The following is a 23438-nucleotide window of genomic DNA, read 5'->3' as shown; positions in this document are numbered from 1 at the left end:
ACCGGTTTAACAAAACAAATATTTTGTTCAGCTTTACATCCTGTTTAGAATACCTGGACAAGAAGAACAGCTTGTGTGTATTCAAAGTGATTTTTAGAACAAGCTGCTTAGTGTAAAAATACAATTTTCTTCCTTTCCGCATTCATCAAGAACAGTTCTGTGCTATGAATAACCTTTTTGGCTCTGTACATTACAATTAAATTGGCTAAATTCAGCTTTTCTGACAGTGCCTTTCCGCTGTAAAGAGAAGAAACCTTTACTGCTACAAAAACCTAATCAGACATTTTTTCTAACAGTACATACTTTAAATACACCTGTGCCCAGACATTAAAGTTTTTACATGTTCTTAAACAGGAACTTCATTGTGGTTTAAAAAAAAAAAAATCAAAAGCTACAAATACTGTAGCTACATAGTTGGAAAAATTTCCAGGGAAACTTTTTTTTTTGTTGTGCATCTAGCAAGCCAGTGTAGGTGGAAAATACACTTTAATTAAGTGCAAGGTATTCATTTAAAATGGGAGTCATTCTACAACAGGCATACCATTAACCTAAATCCCAGGGCTCGACAAATCACAGGCACCAGGTTGCCATGGTGATTAGAAGTTGCATCCTGGCGCCTAGGTTCACACGTGTACAGAAATCGCAATGTCATTCTGGTTTCTGTGCAATTTCAGTACAGGTGCAATTTTGTCTCTCTCTCCACAATTGTTTCCCTCTGACTTTGATGCAAAAACGCTCCCCTTGACTTTGATGCAAAAACGCCTCCCCTTGACTTTGATGCAAAAACGCCTCCCCTTGACTTTGATGCAAAAACGCCTCCCCTTGACTTTGATGCAAAAACGCTCCCCTTGACTTTGATGCAAAAACGCCTCCCCTTGACTTTGATGCAAAAACGCCTCCCCTTGACTTTGATGCAAAAACTCCTGTCAATAGCAAACTTATGTGAACACTTATCTCCACGTGCCACTCTACTCTATCACTTGCGAGTCTGGAACGCACTGCTACAAACTTTACAGGACCCTTTTTGTAATTGCAATCAAAACGCAACGCGTGTGGATCACATCAGTGTGAATCGCCTCAATAGGAAAACAGAATATCTAGCCTGTCATGCGAATCTGTGAGTTTGAAACATATCCAGAATCTCATATGTGTGAACCAGGGTGATTCCATTCACAACTGTGTGTTCTGGGATTGCAGCAGAATTGCCATTATTTTCAATGGTATCTAAAACATGGTGCGGTTTTGCCTTGATTGTCGTGTGGCAAATCACATTGCATGAAACTTGTCGTCCAAAAGTTGCCTTGTCCCAAGCACTGACAACCCACGTTACGCTAAAAAAAACTTGCTCCTATCACACATGGAGCCGTGGCTTGGCCCAGATCCCTCGCTCTCCCCTTTGACTGACTGGCTGTGATTGACAGCAGCGGGAGCCAGTGCCTCCCGCTTGCTGTCTTACCCAGTGTGGAAGCAGAGACTCCAGACAGCCGTGGCTCTTGTGTTAATCATTGGATCTTGATGGGGCTCAGATAAGTATTGAAGGGGCTGGGGGGAACTGCTGCACACAGAAGGTTTTTTACCTTCATTCATAGAATGCATGAAGGTCAAAAACCTTGAGCCTTTTCAACTGCTTTAACTACAGAAACTATCTGTCTGCAAAGTAAAGAAACAGGAAAAACACTACACGCAAAAAAAAAAAAATGGGCAATTTTTTTTTTTTAATTTTTCTTTTTTAGTAGAGCTAGCAAAACCCACCCGTGGGCATTGTTCTCCCTTCCTGCCCTGGTGATGGGGTGACACAAATAAGTAAGAAGCGGGATAGCTTTCTACTGGTGGCAAAGACAGCAACAAAAGCAAGAGCCACTCCTGATTCCCAACATCGGCATGGCATGTTGGTATCTGAGCAGAGCATTGGATCCCAGATAAAAGCCCATGAGTCTGGACGGAATAATACTTCTATTGAACATATTGTGACCCCCCCCCCCCATTATTAAGGGGTCTGATGATCTGGTAAGCCTCTGATTTGATAATATGGTGGTAGCTGATTGCAAGATCCAGGGGATTGCTTTTTACCTATAAGGACTATTTGTGATTCATTTCACTTATGTAGATTTTGAGCATCTTATGGTCTATTTATGGACTGTCTATGATAGATTTTACACTTTTATACAGTATATATGTTGTTTAAAGGTTTCTAGCACAGCAGCTTTGTGTAATATATAAGGATATATATATATTGGTCTTCCGACTGGATGCTGCTTTTCAAAACGTATTTATTTATTTTTTCAATACGGATATTATGATATTATTTTTTTCAATCCTTGAAATGTTTATTGACTGAGCTGAACTGTCATAGGATCCGTAGCACCTGCAGGTAAACACCTGTCATATGTGAACTCTGCTTCAATGAAAATACTACCTTTCCATTTTGCTCTTTATGAACATAGACTCATGCATGACCTGATTCCATATTGAAAAACGAAATAGGTGCTTCCAAAACAGATTGCTTTTGCAGCCAGAGGATAGTTATATATATATTTACATTTACACAATGCTCAGCATAAATGAGTACATTCATTTTGAAAAATAAGATTTTAATCAATATTTCAATGAACACAAGAACAATTTCCAAAATGTTGACAACACTGACTTTTATAGAACATTTGTTTAGCTCATTACATGAAAGTAAGGTTAATAATATAATTTAGATTACAAAATCTTCAGTTTCACTCAAATTGGTTGATGCAAAAATGAATACACCCCACAACAAAAACTACTGCATCTAGTATTTTGTATGACCTCAATGATTTGTAAGGACAGCTCCAAGTCTTCTAGGCATGGACTGAACAAGTTGGCAACATACTGCAATATTGATCTTTTTCTATTCTTCAAGAGCGATCTTTATTAGAGCCTGGATGCTGGATGGAGAGTGATGCTCAACTTGTCTCTTCAGAATTCCCCAAAGGTGTTCGACTGGGTTCAGATCAGGAGACATAATTGGTCACTGAATCATTTTCACCCTGTTCTTCAGAAATGCAACAGTGGTCTTACATGAGTGTTTTGGATCATTGTCATTTTGGAAAAGTGCACGACGACCAAGGGCATAGATCTTCTCTTTCAATATAGAGCAGTACATCTGTTAATTCATGATACCATCAATGAAATGCAGCTCCCCGACACCAGCAGCACTCCTGTTTCACTGTAGGCACCATGTATTTTTCTTTGTACTCCTCACCTTTGTGATGCCATACAGTTTTAGAGCCAATAGTTCCAAAAACATTTAAGTTGGTCTCATCAATCCAGAGTACAGAGTCCCAGTAGTAGTCTTCTTTTTGAGCATGGGCCCTGGCAATTTCTAGGCAGGTTTTTTTGTGCATGGGCTTTAGGAAGAGGCTTCCTTTTGTGGACGATACCCATGCATGCCATTCCTCTACAGCAGTGGTCGGCAAGCCGCGGCTCGCGAGCCACATGCGGCTCTTTACCCACTCTAATGCGGCTCTTCTGTGTGCCGGGCGCCCGCTCCCCTCCCTCCTCTCGGTCGGCCGCTCCCCTGCCTCCTCTCGGTTGGGAGCCCCAAAAGTCCGCGCGGACCTTTTAATCCGGCCCGCGGATGTGGCTGTCAGGATGTGTGTAGGCGGGGCAGCGTGCCGAACGTGAGGGGAGGGGAGCTAGGCTCCTCTCACAGTCCGCCCTGAAGACCCGAACGGCGTGGGAAGACAGCGAGAGGAACGCAAAAGGTAAGTGAATTGACACGGGGGACTTGGCTTACTAGAAGAGGGGGGGGGGAATAGTACTGTGGGGGATGAAATACTATATGAGGGATGAAATACTATATGGGGGATGAAATACTATATGGGGGATGAAATACTATATGGGGGATGAAATACTATATGGGGGGATGAAATACTATATGAGGGATGAAATACTATATGAGGGATGAATTACTATATGAGGGATGAATTACTATATGAGGGATGAATTACTATATGAGGGATGAATTACTATATGAGGGATGAAATACTATATGAGGGATGAATTACTATATGGGGGGATGAATTACTATATGGGGGGATGAATTACTATATGGGGGGATGAAATACTATATGAGGGATGAAATACTATATGGGGGGATGAAATACTATATGAGGGATGAATTGCTATGGGGGATGAATTACTATATGGGGGATGAATTACTATATGGGGGATGAATTACTATATGGAGGATGAATTACTATATGGGGGATGAATTACTATGGGGGATGAATTACTATGGGGGATGAATTACTATATGGGGGATGAATTACTATATGGGGGATGAATTACTATATGGGGGATGAATTACACTATGGGGGATGAATTACTATATGGGTGATGAATTACTATGGGGGATGAATTACTATATGGGAGATGTATTTTCAGTTTTAAAAATGTGGCTCTCAAAATAAATTTCAATCATGGTTTTGGCGAGATTTGGCTCAGTTGAAAAAAAAGGTTGCCCACCACTGCTCTACAGCAGTGGTTCTCAACCTTCCTAATGCCACAACCCTTTAATACAGTTCCTCATGTTGTGGTGACCCCCAACCATAAAATTATTTTCGTTGCTACTTCATAACTGTAATTTTGCTACTATTATGAATCGTAATGTAAATATCTGATATGCAGGATGTATTTTCATTGTTACAAATTGTACATAAAGCAAAGTGATTAATCACAAAAACAATATGTAATTATATATTGTGAAATATTTATTTCTAATTACAAATAAATGAAATTTTGTCTTGAAGCATGGTGTAGCATGCGTCTTAGGCGACCCCTGTGAAAGGGTCATTCGACCCCCAAAGGGGTCCCGACCCACAGGTTGAGAATTGCTGCTCTACAGTGTACGCCGTATTGTGTCATGGGAAAGAATCGCCCCAGTTTGGTTTTCTACTTCTTTAGCTAACTGCAGTGAATTTGCATAGCGATTTTCTTCAACCCTTCTCATCAGAAGTTGCTCCTGTCTAGGTGTTAACTTCCGTGGATGGCCTGGACGTCTGTGTGAGATGGTTGCATTTTCATCTTTATTACATTTTTGTATCACTTTTGCTGCAGTATTCTGACTGATAAGTAAAGCTTTGCTGATCTTCTTGTAGCCTTCACCTTTCTGGTGTAAAGAAATTATTGTCTTTCTCAGGCCTTGTGACATTTCTCTTCCATGTGGTGCCATTGCTGACAGCATGAAATGGGAGGGGGTTTTCTTTGTTAAGTAAAGTCCTTTTATAATCAACTGTCTGCTGGATACCTGTTTAATGAATAATAAGACTCGCCTGTAGTTTAATTCATGTTAAGTAGGATTTTGTTGTCTAAAATTTAGCTTTGCTGCTAATGCTTTCCTTGGGGTGTATTCATTTTTGCAATATGGTCTTGAATTAATTTATTAGGAAAAATACATTTGTGTGTGAAAATGAACAAATCTTGTTTGCAATCAATGGCCCACATTAGTGGGAGTATTTTGTAGTATAGTGTCACATAGAAAATGTTGATTCTGAAAGGAAAGTAAAGGTTCTCTGACAAATCTGTTGGGGTCTACTCATTTATGCTGAGCACTGTGTGTGCATTTGTGTATGTGTGTGTGTATATATAAAAAATATACACAGTATATGTATGATTATTGAAGAATCTTACATAGTTAGCCTGCCGAAAAAAGGTACAAGTCCATCTAGTTCAACCATAAATGGGAAGAAAAAAATTAATCTTATACCCACAGTTGATCCAAAGGAAGGCAAATAAACCCAGCAAAGCATGATCCAATTTGCTCCTGCAGGGAAAACAATTCCTTCCTGATCCCCCGGGAGGCAATCGGATATTCCCTGGATTATCTTTACCTATAAATTTTAGTATCCAGTTACAGTGGGGCAAAAAAGTATTTAGTCAGCCACCAATTGTGCAAGTTCTCCCACTTAAAAAGATGAGAGAGGCCTGTAATTGGCATCATAGGTAGACCTCAACTATGAGAGACAAAATGAGAAAAAAAATCCAGACAATCACATTGGCTGATTTGGAAAGAATTTATTTGCAAATTGTGGTGGAAAATAAGTATTTGGTCAATATCAAAAGTTCATCTTAATACTTTGTTATATATCCTTTGTTGGCAATGACAGAGGTCAAAGTTTCCTGTAAGTCTTCACAAGGTTGGCACACACTGGTATGTTGGCCCATTCCTCCATGCAGATCTCCTCTAGAGCAGTGATGTTTTGGGGCTGTCGCTGGGCAACACGGACTTTCAACTCCCTACAAAGGTTTTCTATGGGGTTGAGATCTGGAGACTGGCTAGGCCACTCCAGGACCTTGAAATGCTTCTTACGAAGCCACTCCTTCATTGCCCGGGCGGTATGTTTGGGATCATTGTCATGTTGGAAGACCCAGCCACATGGCCCCATTCATTCTGTCCTGTACATGGATCAGTCGTCCTGGTCCCTTTGCGGAGAAACAGCCCCAAAGCATGATGTTGCCACCCCCATGCTTCACAGTAGGTATGGTGTTTGGATGCAACTCAGCATTCTCTCTCCTCCAAACACGACGAGTTGTGTTTTTACCAAACAGTTCTATTTTGGTTTCATCTGACCATATGACATTCTCCCAATCCTCTTCTGGATCATCCAAATGCTCTCTAGCAAACTTCAGACGGGCTCGGACATGTACTGGCTTAAGCAGGGGGACACATCTGGCACTGCAGGATCTGAGTCCCTGGCAGCGTAGTGTGTTACTGATGGTAGCCTTTGTTATGTTGGTCCCAGCTCTCTGCAGGTCATTCACTAGGTCCCCCCATGAGGTCCTGGGATTTTTTCTCACCATTCTTGTGATCATTTTGACCCCACGGGGTGAGATCTTGCGTGGAGCCCCAGATCGAGGGAGATTGGTCTTGTATGTCTTCCATTTTCTAATTATTGCTCCCACAGTTGATTCGTTCACACCAAGCTGCTTGCCTATTGCAGATTCAGTCTTCCCAGCCTGGTGCAGGTCTACAATTTTGTTTCTGGTGTCCTTCGACAGCTCTTTGGTCTTCACCATAGTGGAGTTTGGAGTGTGACTGTTTGAGGTTGTGGACAGGTGTCTTTTATACTGATAACAAGTTCAAACAGGTGCCATTGATACAGGTAATCAGTGCAGGACAGAGGAGCCTCTTAAAGAAGAAGGTACAGGTCTGTGAGAGCCAGAAATCTTGCTTGTTTGTAGGTGACCAAATACTTATTTTCCACCATAATTTGCAAACAAATTCTTTCCAAATCAGCCAATGTGATTGTCTGGATTTTTTTTCTCATTTTGTCTCTCATAGTTGAGGTCTACCTATGATGCCAATTACAGGCCTCTCTCATCTTTTTAAGTGGGAGAACTTGTACAATTGGTGGCTGACTAAATACTTTTTTGCCCCACTGTATATTGTGTATCTAGGAATGAATCCAGGCCTTTTTTAAAGCAATCAACTGAGCTGGCCAGAGCCAACTCTTGATAGTCATTTTCACAGCTCTCATTGTGAAGAAACCTTTCCGTGTTTGGAGATTAAATCTCTTTTCCTCCAGATATAAAGAGTGCCCCCTTGTCCTCTGTTATGACCTCAGGGTAAATAACTCTACGCCGAGTTCACTATATGAACCACTGATGTATTTATACATGTTGATCATATCCCCATTAATCTCTTCTTCTCAAGAGAATAAATTCAGTTCCTCTAATCTTTCCTCATAGCTGATCTCCTCCATGCCTCTTATCAGTTTGGTTGCCCTTCTCTGTACTTTCTCCAGTTCCCCAATGTTCTTTTTGTGAATTGGTGCCCAAAACTGAACTGCATATTCCAGATGAGGTATTACTAATGATTTGTACAGGGGTAATATGATATCTCTCTCTTTGGAGTCTATGCCTCTTTTAATACAAGAGAAGATTTTGCTCACTTTAGAAACCACAGCTTGGCATTGCATGCCATTATTAAGGTGATTCTAAAGGCATATTTTTTTAATAGAAAAAATAACAAACGTGTATACTTACCTGCTGTGTGCAGTGGTTTTGCACAGAGCAGCTCGGATCCTTCTCTTCTTGTGTCCCCAGTAGTTTCTTCTGGCCTCTCCCTTCTGTCGGGGGCCCCCACAGCAAGCAGCTTGCTATGCAATCATCCGCTGCTCTGTGTGTCCATTCACACACAGAGCCATGGAGCAGCCCTCATGCTTGGAAAATTAGCTCTCCTAAAGTTGAGTGTTTTATATTTCCCGTAAGTGCTTATTGTTTACAGCTAACATTAAATGAAATCATGTTATGGTCACTGCTACCCAGATGTTCTTTTCTAAAGCATGTGCACATTACTCCCATACTTAAAAAGCCCTCCCTGGACTCCACCAACCTGAACAACTTAAGACCCATCTCCCTGCTGCCATTTACCTTTAAACTCCTAGAACGCTTAGTCTACAATCGCCTGAGCTCCCACCTCACCAACAACCTTCTTGACCCTTTACAGTCTGGCTTTCGCTCACTACACTCCACTGAAACTGCCCTACTAAAACTCACTAATGATCTACTAACAGCTAAAACCAATGGCCACTACTCCGTACTCTTACAACTTGACCTCTCTGCGGCTTTTGGTATGGTTGACCATCCCCTCCTCCTCAAAAAACTCCACTCTCTTGGCCTCAGAGACTCTGCTCTCTCCTGGATCTCCTCCTACCTATCGCAGCGCTCCTTCAGTGTTAACTATAACGCTGCCTCCTCCTCTTCACTCCCTCTTTCTGTAGGGGTCCCTCAAGGTTCTGTCCTTAGACCCCTTCTCTTCTCCATCTATACCTCCTTCCTTGGTCACTTGATAAACTCCCATGGCTTTAAGTACCATCTCTATGCTGAATGACACACAAATCTATCTTTCTACCCCCCCACCTCACCCCTTCAGTCTCCTCTCGCATTACTAACCTACTAAGTGACATATCGGCATGGATGTCACTCCACTTCCGCAAACTCAATCTTTCCAAAACTGAGCTCTTAGTTTTCCCCCCAGCCCGTGCCCCCTCCCCTGACTTCTCCATCAAGATCAATAATACAATTATCAGTCCCTCCCCTCATGCCAGGGTACTAGGTGTAATCCTAGACTCCCATCTGTCCTTTCAGCCCCAAATCCAATCACTGTCCAAATCTTGTAGACTTCACCTCCGCAACATCTCCAAGATACACCCGTTCCTAACCTCGGAAACCACTAAGCAACTTATCCACTCCCTTGTTATCTCTCGCCTTGTCTATTGTAACTCCCTCCTCATTGGCCTACCTCATCGAAGGCTATCCCCTCTTCAGTCTATCATGAATGCTGCTGCCAGAATCATCCACCTTACTAACTGTTCTGTATCTGCCACCCCTCTCTGCCAATCCCTCCACTGGCTTCCCATTGCCCAACGGATAAAATTCAAAACACTAACAATAACGTATAAAGCCATTTATAACTCTGCCCCAAATTACATCACCGATCTTGTCTCTAAATATCACCCAAACCGTACTCTCCGCTCCTCTCAAGACCTCCTACTCTCTAGCTCCCTTGTCTCCTCCCGTGCTCGTTTCCAGGACTTCTCCAGAGCTTCCCCCATCCTCTGGAACTTTCTACCCCAATTTATCAGACTATCGCCTATTCTGCTCACTTTTAGGCAATCTCTGAAAACCTATCTCTTCAGGGATGCCTATCCTGCCCTCAGATAATTCTGCAATCTTCTACTCTTCCAACCAGTCCATCCCCCACAGTTACTACCTTTTGTACCACTAGCCCCTCCCTCCTAGATTGTAAGCTCCAAAGAGCAGGGCCCTCAAATCCCTCTTGTATTGAACTGTATTGTTGCTGTATTGTCTCCCGTTATATTGTAAAGCGCTTAGCAAACTGTTGGTGCTATATAAATCCTGTATAATAATATGAACATTAGTAATAATCTCTGCATGGTTTGAGATTACTAGGTCTAGCAGGGCATCCTTTCTAGTTGGGGCCTCTATGAACTGTACCATAAAATTGTCTTGTAATAGGTTTATTTATTTTTGTCCTTTAGCTGTTGCTGCAGTGCCATTACTCCAGTCGATTTCCAGGTAATTAAAATCCCCCATTATTATCACTGTCCCAGCCCTTTTGACCTGTTCAAGGAGCTGAGTCTCCATCTATTCATTAACACTGGGTGGCCTATAACAAACTCCAATGATTACCTTTGTTGTACGCACACCCATGTGCAGTTCCAGCCATATCGCTTCAGCCTCACCACACTCTCCATCAACTAGGTCCTCTTTCACACCTGAGATCACTTCTCACATAGAGTCAGACACCACCACCTTTCCTATTTTCTCTGTCACTCCAAAAGAGAGCATAGCCAGGAATATTAGTAGCCCAGTCATGTGAAGATTGAAGCCAAGATTCAGCAATACCAATTAAATCCACAGTTCTCTTCGTGCACCAAAACTTCCAACTCACCTATTGGCAGACTTCTGGCATTGGGAAACAAGCACTTTAATTCATTGTCACATTTCACACACGCAATTAGAATATTTTTTATTTTTGTACAACTGGTACCAATTCCAATGGTTATTTGTAATATGGGGACCTTCCTATCTCCTGCCATAGCCCTCCCCCCATCTTTCCCCATTCCACCCACCAATAAGAACTGACCCCTGTCTGACCTGTCTGCCCCATTATAATCTAATTCTCCTTCCCCCCTCAATCTTATTCTATCTACACTGCTGTAATACCTAGTAGACATAACATTTTTTATATATTCTCTGGCTGTTTAGGTATACTGTAGGTGACACATACTGTATGATTGAAGCAGTGCCATTACTGGCTGTTCAAGATTGCAAAAGATGAGCTGTATGTATTCAGAATCCAGACATCAATATCTAATACCATACAGGAGTATCTGCTGTCTGTTGTGCAGATTTCTGAACCGCTTGTGGACTACCCGCTTTGCATTGGATCATGTACAAGTACATGATCCAGCATTTCTGGGTAGGGGGCGGCACACCCACCACTTCATCTGTGATGTCATTTGGTACAGCACAAGTCGATCAGCAGATCCCGGCCAATGATTTATGATGGGGACCTGCTGACTAGCTTAGCGAATGATAGTACAGAGCCCTGTGTTTACTAACAACATAGGGCTCTTTACACAGAGCAGAGATGTGGCTGTTTTTTTCTCCCTACAAAGCAGGGAAATAAAACAGTCACATCTCTTAGTAAAAGTCGTGTAGCAGATTACATTTTTGCCTAAATTTATAAAGAAATTTTGTGTTTTGTTATTTTTTTTATTGGATATGTTTTTTTTTAGCAGTAAAAAATATTGGGGTTTTTTTTCAACATTTTCAGTCTTTTTTCATTTATATAATTGGAAAAACCCAGTGCTTATAAAATACCACAAAAAGAAAGCTCTATTTGTGTGAAAAAATTATATACATTTCATTTGGGTACAGAATGCATGACTGCGCAATGCCGAATAGCAAAAAATGCCCTGGTCATGAATGCGGTAAAATCTTCTGGAGCTTAAGTGGCTATAATGCAGGAAATCTTTTACCTATTAAATTATAGGTAAACCCAAGAAATTAAGACATGAGGAAGTTTACACGATGGAGAAATTGACAGCTAACTTTTACATTCGGGAGGATAAATTTGATAATACTTGATCCTCTTGTACAGCTTATACCTACCAGTATCAGGATTAGATGCAGTTGGATGATGCGTATCTCTATAATTTTATATTTATATATGTATATGTAATTTTCCTGGGTCATGCATAAGGGCCCTTTCACATGGGGTGAACTCCAGCTACAATCCACTTACTCAGCGAGGGATCTTTTCACTGAAGCCTGCTGAGCAGACAGATGACAGGTCCATGTCCTTTGTGGGTGATTGGATGTAAATGGACCAACTGTCAGTTTACACCTGACATGGTTCAATCCGATCCGTTGCACAGAATGGGAACGGATCAGATGTTGGCGGTTGTACAGTTTTTTTTTTTTTGTTTTTTTTTAAAGCATTTTTTAGGTTAGTGTCAGTGTGTTTTAGGTAGGTAAAAAAAAAGCAAAATGTGCACTATTTTTTCTGGCCTGTACTACAGGTACAGACAGTAAATATACATACAGTGGGGATCGAAAGTTTGGGCACCCCAGCTAAAAATTTGTATTAATGTGCATAAAGAAGCCAAGGAAAGATGGAAAAATCTCCAAAAGGCATCAAATTACAGATTAGACATTCTTATAATATGTCAACAAAAGTTAGATTTTATTTCCATCATTTACACTTTCAAAATAACAGAAAACAAAAAAATGGCATCTGCAAAAGTTTGGGCACCCTGCAGAATTTATAGCATGCACTGCCCCCTTTGCCAAGCTGAGACCTGCCAGTGTCATGGATTGTTCTCAATCATCGTCTGGGAAGACCAGGTGATGTCAATCTCAAAGGTTTTAAATGCCCAGACTCATCTGACCTTGCCCCAACAATCAGCACCATGGGTTCTTCTAAGCAGTTGTCTAGAAAACTGAAACTGAAAATAGTTGACGCTCACAAAGCTGGAGAAGGCTATAAGAAGATAGCAAAGCGTTTTCAGATGTCAGTATCCTCTGTTCGGAATGTAATTAAGAAATGGCAGTCATCAGGAACAGTGGAAGTTAAAACAAGATCTGGAAGACCAAGAAAAATATCAGACAGAACAGCTCGCAGGATTGTGAGAAAAACAATTCAAAACCCACGTTTGACTGCACGATCCCTCCAGAAAGATCTGGCAGACACTGGAGTTGTGGTACACTATTCCACTATAAAGAGATACTTGTACAAATATGGTCTTCATGGAAGAGTCATCAGAAGAAAACCTCTTCTACGTCCTCACCACAAAAATCATTGTTTGAACTTTGCAAATGAACATATAGACAAGCCTGATGCATTTTGGAAGCAAGTTCTGTGGACCGATGAGGTTAAAATTGAACTTTTTGGCCGGCATGAACAAAGGTACGTTTGGAGAAGAAGGGGCACAGAATTTAATGAAAAGAACCTCTGTCCAACTGTTAAGCATGGGGTTGGATCAATCATGCTTTGGGGTTGTGTTGCAGCCAGTGGCACAGGGAACATCTCATGAGTAGAAGGAAAAATGGATTCAATAAAACTTCAGCAAATTTTGGATGGTAACTTGATGCCATCTGTGAAAAAGCTGAAGATAAAGAGAGGATGGCTTCTACAAATGGATAATGATCCTAAACACACCTCAAAATCCACGGGGGATTACATCAAGAGGCGTAAACTGAAGGTTTTGCCATGGCCTTCACAATCTCCTGACCTCAACATAATTGAAAATCTATGGATAGACCTTAAAAGAGCACTGCGTGACAGACAGCCCAGAAATCTCAAAGAACTGGAAGACTTTTGTAAGGAAGAATGGGCAAAGATACCTCAAACAAGAATTGAAAGACTCTTGGCTGGCTACAAAAAGCGTTTACAAGCTGTGATACTTGCCAAAGGGGGCAGTACAAGATATTAACTCTGCAGGGGGCCCAAACTTTTACAGACGCCATTTTTTTGTTTTCTGTTATTTTGAAAGTGTAAATGATGGAAATAAAATCTAACTTTTGTTGACATATTATAAGAATGTCTAATCTGTAATTTGATGCCTTTTGGAGATTTTTCCATCTTTCCTTGGCTTCTTTATGCACATTAATACAAATTTTTTAGCTGGGGGTGCCCAAACTTTCGATCCCCACTGTATATGTGGTATCTCTGTGATCGTCAGCAATTTACATTGGGTTTTTCTTTGGTGGTAGTTATGGTAGTAGTAAGAAATATACAGCTTATTTTCAAAAAATGTTTTGTTTTTACTATTTCGGTCCAGTTTTCCTTTTGATGATAAAAAAGAAATCAGAGATATCCATTTTCATTTACCACCAAAAGAAAACCCAATTTGTCCTGAAAAAAAAACAAGGCAACACCCCACTGTCTGTGCTTATGAACGCAGGCAGCAGGGCACAAGTACCCCCTTGTTAGGGGGATATGTGGCAGGGGGAAGAGCCAGGAGCACTGTCTGGGACCCCAGAGGAAGAGGATCGAGGCTGCTCAGTTCAGCTATTGCACAGAGCACAGAAGTATGACATGTTAGTTATTTAAAAAATGAAAGGTTAAAAATCACTTTAATTTGTGTATTATACATCTGCTTTGAGTTCAGCCCTTAAGAATAATGATTGTCCCTAGGTCAGGGTAGTGGGTACTGGTTTTTGTTTTCTTTTCCTATTTTTTTCATGTGCTGTCAGATCCCCTTTAACCTAAACTATTTTTCTGGCTTCATACTCGCATGAAGTTAAACCACTGATCACTCTCCAGTATTTATTCCTGCAAAGTATAGCATTAAGTTGTGGGAAAACGACAGACTTTAAAAATGGAAACATTGTCCTTAGAGCATTCAGAAATACATTTCCTAAAATAACTTTATACCAAAATGCTCAACCAAGAGCAGGAATGAAAATAAGAGGGGATTATCTCTGAAATGTATAATTATTGACCATTACATCCTATTTATATGGATTATGTTTGCTTTAATTACATTTGTATTTATTTTGATATGAGTAGAAAAGCTTTTTTTTTATATATGTTTTCTTTGGTTCAAATGTATAAACCATCTGCTAGACCACGGTAATCTTTCTCTGTTGATGTCCAGATATCAAAAATGCATTTGTCTGTAGAATATGTGAATATATTTGGTATTATTCAGAGCTATGAATTTGTGTTTGGTGATTCTGTGCCAACTTGGCATTGCATTGTCTATACTGACTGATGTAATGCTAAATGAAGACAAAATCACATGCAGAGAACCCATTGTGGGGAGGTCTATTGCTTTTTATTTTCAAGGAAATATATTCTGTAAATGGGCATTAGTGCGATTTTCTAAAAATATGAGAACACATTGCTACATACACAAACTAGACAAACAATATATACAGTGAATATACACTTACAGCAAACCTGCACTTTGCCCATTTTTTATTTGTATGTTTGAGCCACACAGATCTGCTGCCTGGACGCCTGAGAGATACTCAGCACAGGCATACCTCAGTTTATGAATTTAATTAGTTCTGTGGGACTTTTTGTATAGCGAAAAATTTGTAAACCGATACGCCGTTTCCCATAGGAATGCACTGAAAACCAATTAATCCGTGCCTGAGGTCAGAAAAAATAAACGCAACTAAAATGCCACATGAGTTATTTTATCAAGTCCTGTGGTATTTTAGTAGTGACAACCACGTGTTAATGTTTCAGCTGTCAGCGGGGTTCCCCACTGACAGTTGAATGTAAAAGAATTTTCGGTAATTAAAAAAAAAACGGTGTGGGGTCCCCCCTCCCATCCATACCAAGCCCTTCAGGTCTGGTATGGATTATAAAATTTAAAAAAAATGACATGGGGGTCCCCCCCAAAATCCATACTGGATTTATCGGAATATGGAATCGCAAAAACTGCAGCTGCTGACTTTTAATAGCCACTTGCCTGTCCCAGAATCCAGCAGTGTCCTCGCCTCAGCTGTTTTCATCTCCTGTTGTCTGTCCCCAGGCACTGACATGTTAACTGTGGGCATCTGACTGTGACCCAGAAGTATTGGGGCGGGGGAAGGGGAACTTCCACTAACAAACAGCATAAAGTTCTGCTGACCATCAATACTGGGGGTTGAGTCTTTAAAGTGTCACTGACCACCAATAATGATGGGATTGTTTTCAAGAAAGGGGGTGGAGTTAAAGTGTTTTGTATTTTATCCGTGGCATCTAGCCATTGCACACAATGCAATTTCTGCTTTTCATTCTTTTAACTTTCTTCCTCTAATAAATTTAGTTTGAGTGCACCTTAATTTATTTTTAACCACCTCTAATAACACAATGTTTTTTCATTTGCAAACAATTGTGGCAAAAATAAGATCAATTGGGGTGTCTACTTTTTGGGGGAAAAAAACTTTTTTTTGGCAAAACATATGATATGTATATCATTAAGCTGTAAGCTCCAAGGATCAGGGTCCTCCTATCCCTCTTGTATTGAACTGTATTGTTGCTGTATTGTCTCCCGTTATATTGTAAAGCACCGAGCAAACTGTTGGTGCTATATAAATCCTGAATAATAATAATAATTAAGCTGTGCTGTTGGCTGTAAAATGTTTCCCCTCCCCTGTTGGTTCGCTGTACAGCAGTTAAACTAAACTGTATGTGATTGTTGATGGTCAGCAGCATGTTTAGAAACCTATCCAATACTGGGCCAATACTCAGCACAGTGAGATCACTATGTAGTAGTAGATTGGGTGTGTACAGTCCTATGTTTACATGTCAAAATGTATTTCTTACTAGGTAATTGTAGCTTTCAGTATCTGTAAAAGGCTTAGGGCCAGTTCACACCACATGCAGTCCAGTGCACACCACATGCAGTCCAGTGCACATTGACAGTAGGTTACCTGGTTTCCAGTGGCATAGTTCACACCAAAGCAGTCAGTTCCAGTGAGTTTCAGTTCCAGAAAAAAGGAGACTATGCTTCATTTTTTCTGCACTGAACTGTACTGGAATGCAGTAGAACGGACCTAAACGCATCGGAAAGCACATGTTCTTACTTGACTCCTTCACGCCTAAGGGTAAAACAAATCTTAATGCCTAAGCACAATCTTACAACGTTGACGTGTTAATAGAACTGTACATATCTTCATAACTACTTTGTACATCCAGGTGGATTATACCTTGTTTTTTTTAGGACAAATTGGGCTTTCATTTGGTGGTAAATGGATATCTCCTGATTTTTCTTTAATATCAATGGAAAACTGGCCCAAAATAGTAAAAAAAAAAAAATATATATTTTTTTTAATTTAGCTGTGTGTTTCTTGTTACTACCATAACCTACCACCAAAGAACAGCCCAAAATAAATTTTCCAGCTCTTGATGATTGAAGCGATACCATATATGTGTATGTTATTTGTTTGTACCCGTAGTACAGCCCAGAAACAGTGTGCGTTTTGTTTTTTATTTTATCTATGACACACTGACACTGATACCAATTTAAAAAAAAAAAAAATTCGGACATTTGACCCTGACCTTGACCAAAACACTTACCCTGGCACTGAAGTAGATCAAACCTTGATCTAGTTATTTTTTCTTTTAGTTATTAAATATTTTTATTTATTCTTTTTTTTTTATTTTTTTTTTATTATTTATTTTTTTTAACAAACAGTTAAAAAGGGGGTCAGGCTGTACAGTGACTGATCACTGTGATAGCCAATCAGAGGCTATTACAACGATCAGGTGACTTGGATTTGGAAGTCCCGGGTCCCGATCATTAGAACGGGACTCGGGGCTCTCAGTGACACCCCGGTCTTTGTGCTGGGAGCGTGCTGTGCGGTGCAATGCCAGCACAAAGTCAGGTACGCAAGTATGGGGCCCCACGGAAAAAAGCCCAGTTCTGTGAGGTCGCATATTTGTGTTACGTCAGTGTCAAGGGGTTAAGTTGAAGAAAAATAGGGGGGGGAAAGAACTGGGACGCATAAAAAATGCACTGAAACTCGTCAAAAACGCGGAATGTGTTTCTATGGTGTGAACAGGCCCTAAAAGAAGAAACTACAGATGTAAGACACAATTTCATTTAGTTCAGAATGTGTTTCATTATCTGGTGTGTGTGTGTATGTATGTATGTATGTATGTATGTATGTATGTATTGGGACACCCCTCCAAATCACTGGATTCAGGTGTTCCAATCACCTGTACTGTGATAGGTTGTCACCTGCACAATAAGTCCATCCGTGAAATTTCCTTGCTACTAAATATTCCACGATAAACTGTTAGTGATATTATAACAAAGTGGAAGCAACTGGGAACAACAGCAACTCAGCCACCAAGTGGTAGGCCACGTAAAATGACAGAGCGGGGTCAGCGCATGCTGCTAAGCACAGTGCGCAGAAGTCACAAACTGTCTGCAGAGTCAATAGCTAAAGACCTCCAAACTTCATGTGGCCTTCAGATTAGCACAACAACAGTGCGTAGAGAGCTTCATGGAATGATTTTTCATGACCGAGCAGCTACATCCAAGCCTTACATCACCAAGTGCAATGCAAAGTGTTGGATACAGTGGTGTAAAGCACGCTGCCACTGGATTCTAGAGTAGTACAGACGTATTCTCTGGAGTGACAAATCATGCTTCTCTGTCTGGCAATCCTATGGACATGTCTGAGTATGGCAGTTGCCAGGAGAACTGTACTTGCCTGACTGGTATTGTTCCAAGTGTAAAGTTTGGTGGAGGGGGGATTATGGTGTGGGGTTGTTTTTCAGGGGTTGGGATTGGCCCCTTAGTTCCAGTGAAAGGAAATCATAAGGCATCAGCATAACAAGACATTTTGGACAATTTCATGCTCCCAACTTTGTGGGAACAGTTTGGGGATGGCCCCTTCCTGTTCCAATATAATAGCACACCAGTGCACAAAGCAAGGTCCATAAAGGCATGGATGAGCCAGTTTGGGGTGGAGGAACTTGACTGGCCTGCACAGAGTCCTGACCTCAACCCGATAGAACATCTTGGGGATGAATTAGAGTGGAGACTGCGAGCCAGGCCTTCTCGTCTGACATCAGTGCCTGACCTCACAAATGGGCTTCTGGAAGAATGGTCAAACATTCCCATAGACACTCTCCTAAACCTTGTGGACAGCCTTCCCAGAAGAGATGAAGCTGTTATAGCTGCAAAGGGTGGGCCAACTCAATATTGAACCCTACGGACTAAGACTGGGATGCCATTAAAGTTCATGTGCATGTAAAGGCAGGCGTCCCAATACCTTTGGCAATATTGTGTGTGTTTGTGTGTAAAATTTATTTCAGAAATGGCTTTAATCGCTCTCATACTGAACCAGTATATTCCACTTCAGCATTTTAGATGTAAGAAGTCTGTTCCTAATGAAGGGAATGTATTTTAAGGATTTAGAACAAAATGGAAGCCATTTAGTACATATTCATTGTATGCCATTGACGTGATTTTGAGAATCAATATACCAGGCTGTATAAGTTATTGTTTGTTGTTTTATCAATGGTCTAGGTGCAGGGCCTTGTTAAAAGGCAAAACGTGTATACAAAAAACCTTTTAAGGCTCCATGCACAATAGTGTTTTTTTAAGTTAAAAATGCTGGTAATAGTATTTATGAGGAGCGTTAGCGTTTTATTAGCATTTTTACAGTTCATTTCGGGGGAAAAAAAGCTAGAAAAAAGCTGTAGGGAGCATTTTAGTAGCGTTTAGGGGAGTTCAGCTGTTTTTTCTGCCTGCAAGTCACTCCCAAAAACGTAAAAAAAAAAGCATTTTCTTTTCTGTTTTGTAAGTGATCAAATTCCCTCAGTTCTCAGCTACATTAGGAGCTCAGGGAGAAGAAACAGCAGTACACTGGTCTTCACAGTGAATGCCCTTCATATTGTTGTGGGGGGGGGGGGGGCCTTTGCGATCAGCACAAGCCTGATCATTGGAGCAGAGCTGGTTAAGTTCTCAGCACAATTAGAAAACATTTCACACTGTGCCTAGTGTGGTCTGTTTAATAGGAAAGCAGAGGGACTGGTAGGAACACCAGGGGGTTCACATAAAGGAAGCCATACAAAGAGGACAGGATACTTTTTCATACAAGTGCATGGTACAGTAGGCACATATCAGGAATATAAAATGTTGGGTTTATATATTTTTTTGAAATTAAGTGCAATTTCGGACACAGTGCTTTTTGCCCCTGTGCCCTAAACTAAATCATCCCACCCTCCCCCTCCACAGATCCTTGCTTGCCAAGAACCTTCTCATGTGACCTTCAGGGATTGTTTACATCTCATGCTACAATATTCCTGCTGCTGGCCACAGCTATGCATTACACTTCCATAGATTTCTAAGGGGCCAGGAGACAGATTTGGACAAGCGCAGCCAGAGGAGGGAGACTTGTGATGCAGCATTTACACAGTCTCAGAAGCTATACTCACAAGTCACCTCTCACACCTAGACCGTTCCTTGATATTAAAGTGTTACTAAACCCAGGACTCTGCATTCACTGTATCTGGTCTCTCACAGTACACACAACATGGAAGTGCAATTATTTTAGTAAATATAAACTGCTAAATACCTTTTCTAATCAGCAGTTAGAGCAGTCTTGTGACTTCTATCAGTGTCCAGCATAGCACTGGTTAAAGCTTGTAGGAGGAGTTTTCATTTTGCTCTAGGAAGATGTAGGATCCCTGACCTCTGTTTGGACAGTGCTGATTGGCCATGTGCTGATCACATGCACCCTCTCAAGAAAAAGAAAAAACTCTCTAGCAATACACAGCAAACTGAACATGTGCAGAGTGTCTCCACACAATATGTTTTATTAGGAAATAAGAGGGGGGCACTGGAAGAAGGGAAGGATCAGAGAGGTCAGGATCAAACAGCTTTTTTACACAATGCAGAGGATTAACCCCTTAGGTTCCACAGTGAGTATAACAAGCATGCTTTACTGCATATACAGACTGATTTTACTGTTGTAGGTTAATAACACTTTAAGTAGAGATGATTTTGTCACGGTTAGTGCAATGTAATAAAGAAGCTAACGTAATGTTAATGTCTTTGTTCCTTTGTAGGTTTCTCAGGCAGCAGCAGAGCTCCAACAGTACTGCATGCAGAATGCCTGTAAAGATGCTCTGCTGGTTGGAATGCCAGCTGGAAGTAATCCATTCCGTGAGCCCAGATCTTGTGCACTGCTCTGAGGATGCTGCATTAAATCACTGACTGATGTAAGTAAAGTTGCTAGGAATACTTATTGTGAATGTGAACAAAGATAAATATTTAAAGTTGAACTGGAAAACCGTTAAACACACAGTTGAAAATATATACTGTATATGAGAGCTGCTTTGCCTATCAAAGGGTTTGTAATTCTGTACAGCCAGTCCTGGGATTTACTAAGCCATGCCCAAATGCACAGTGGTGCTGACTTTCCTATGCTGCAGCTGAGTAAATCAAACATTGGGCAGCTTTCCAACGGTGGCCTATTACTGGACAGGGAAGGAGTCATAGGAGCTCATCCCTCTTCCCACGCTGCTCTTTTCATGTTGACAAATTTCTTGTCAAAACATGCAGCACATTCATTCTGACCTTTAATGGCCAACTCTACTATGGGGGGAAAAAACCCTACCCCCACATAATCCACCTGAGCTCGAAGGGTTAAATGCTTCTTTGGTCTAGAAGATAATGAAGAGTGTGCATTACTTACCTTAACCCCCTGCTCCATTGTCCTCTTCCCCCTCCATGCTCATCTCATACAATGCAGGACTAATAACCCTGCATTGTGCATGGAGGAGGCAGGTATGCAACCATGGTCAGGAGTGCCTTAGAGAGGAGGTTTTGCAGGACCACTTCTACATATACACAAACCAGAAGTAAAGCAGGTACTACTCCTTATTCCTGTACCCCTAGTATTCATGAGCAGGGCCCCACTGCTAGGGTGACTTTCTTCTTCACATGTTGCACATTATGCTTTTTTTTTTTTTTTGTGTTTTATTTATGTCTAAACACACTGACCTTAACAGGGGCAATAACACTCTGACAACACAAAACTTTTTTTTTTTTTTTTAAATCTTGTCAAAGACAAACCAACACCAGCATGGACATTAGCCCTAATGCTAATATTGACACAAAACACGAAGCCCTGTCCTAGCTATTCTATCTTTACTTTTTACACAGACATTTTTGGATAAAAAGATGCAATTTATTGTTTACTCCTTGCAGCGGAAAAACAGTTTGGGTTGGGTTTTTTTTTTCCCACAATGATCACATAATTGGGTGCTGGTCCTCCCAGCTCCCGATCATTAGTTTGAGATGACCACTGGCAATAGCGGTGGGGAAAGAGGAACAAGGCATACAGTGAATGCTGGAGGTGCTTCGATCAGGTTTTTTTTTTGTACCACGTGCACTAGAAGCCCAAATTTTGCAATTGGTTAAGTACATCTGATAAAGTCTGAAGTTCTGAATGTGCAAGAGTGTATGTGAGAACTAGAAAAATAGCAGGAGCAAGAGGTGGCACTAACTTTGTTTAGGCTTGTTCCAGTGTTCTCAAACTAGAGGTACATTTTCCGTAAATCCCAACTGGAATGACTGGCTGAAAATTCTACATCAAGTTTTCTTCCTATTATGTATATTGTGTCTCACTTTTAACTAAAGGGATTCTAAGGTTTGACCACTTATTAGTTCTGTGCTTAGTGACCACTTGCTTTTTTTTTTTTTTTTTATTTATTGGATAGGGTAGAGGAGGCTTATAACCCCTGTCAAGATTTTTTTTTTTTTTTTTTTTTCGCCATCTGTGTCCCATTGCGGAGATTTTCTTTGACTTCCTGTCCCATAGCCAAGCAGGAAGAGAGGAAATCTCTGCAAATTTAAGGGAATTCCTTGGGGACCCTCAGGTCACCAGAAATAATGTTCCCATTGGAAGATTTCCCCTTTTACTGTTAAAGGGACAACCCAAAATGTGGGATTTTCTTTTATTTTCACTTGAAATGATAATGGGAAACAGGACAAATAGAGAGGGTGAATCTCCCTAATGAGGACACAGACAGCAATAAAAATTGAGAAGAGTTCTATTCCCTCTGCACTCCTAAACAAAAAAAAAAAAAGTAAGTTTTGCCTTTAGATATACTTTAAACTGTTGCTTTCTTCTTTAGAGTTTATAAGTTAAAACAATTGACTGCAATTTTTAAAATGCTCTCTACTTTTCATTTTAGGTAATGACCACCTGAGGATCTAAAATATATACAGCCTGCCTTTTCCTGTGCCATTCCAAATGTGGACAAAGCCTACACCTTTTGAATATTTATTAGTTTTTTTTTCCACAATTCACAATTTTTTTGCCTTTTTATATAATTTGATTTTCTATATATAAAAAAAAGCTTGCTTTTATAAGAATGTTACAGTTTAGAAATCTACACAGACACTGAAGTACCACAGTATTTTACACTTCTGCATCGATTAGGATTTAAACTTGTGATTGTTAAAATAAAATAAAAATTAATTACCCTTTTTTCTATTTATGGGAAAATACCAAGTATTTTTGAACAGGTGCAAATGTTTTATTAAAATAAATTGGTATAATAAGATAAATATTACAATATATCTTCCTGTGTCCTCTGAAATGTAGCATTTTTATCAGTTTACTAAATATAAATTTATTTGTAATTGTTTGTTCGGTTTTTGTATGTTTTTATTCAGATATTATCAATATATTTTTCTGGCAATTTTCCAGGCAGTACACAGCCTTCTATAGATGACTAGGCTATGTTGGAAATAGGGCTAGCTAAGTTAAAGTGGAACTTCATTCTCTCAGTCAACATTTACTATTTTTAATCATTATGCTGCTACAATTAGTAAATAAATAGGAAAGTATATAATTTTTACTTTGTTTTTAACTTTTTTTTTTTTTTTTACATTTTGTCAGTTATGTCC

General features: G+C 40.3%; 1 protein-coding gene across 1 annotated transcript in view; it reads left to right on the top strand.

Moving 5' to 3' along the window:
* Window positions 1-23176, top strand: part of GNG10 (G protein subunit gamma 10) — a 49874-nt gene extending 26698 nt beyond the window's left edge. The window contains exons 2-3 of the mRNA XM_089670949.1: window positions 20588-20740; window positions 22721-23176. Coding sequence (XP_089527075.1) covers window positions 20588-20713 — 126 coding nt within the window. The 3' untranslated portion in view covers window positions 20714-20740; window positions 22721-23176. The remainder of the gene's footprint in view (window positions 1-20587; window positions 20741-22720) is intronic.
* The last annotated feature ends 262 nt before the right edge of the window (window positions 23177-23438 follow it).

This window comes from Staurois parvus, unplaced genomic scaffold (assembly GCF_062004578.1).
Source record: "Staurois parvus isolate SC_StPar_1 unplaced genomic scaffold, SC_StPar_1.0 ptg000096l, whole genome shotgun sequence".
Classification (NCBI taxonomy): domain Eukaryota; kingdom Metazoa; phylum Chordata; class Amphibia; order Anura; family Ranidae; genus Staurois; species Staurois parvus.
Note: the sequence above shows the minus strand (reverse complement) of the source record. Positions and strands in the feature narration are given on the sequence as shown.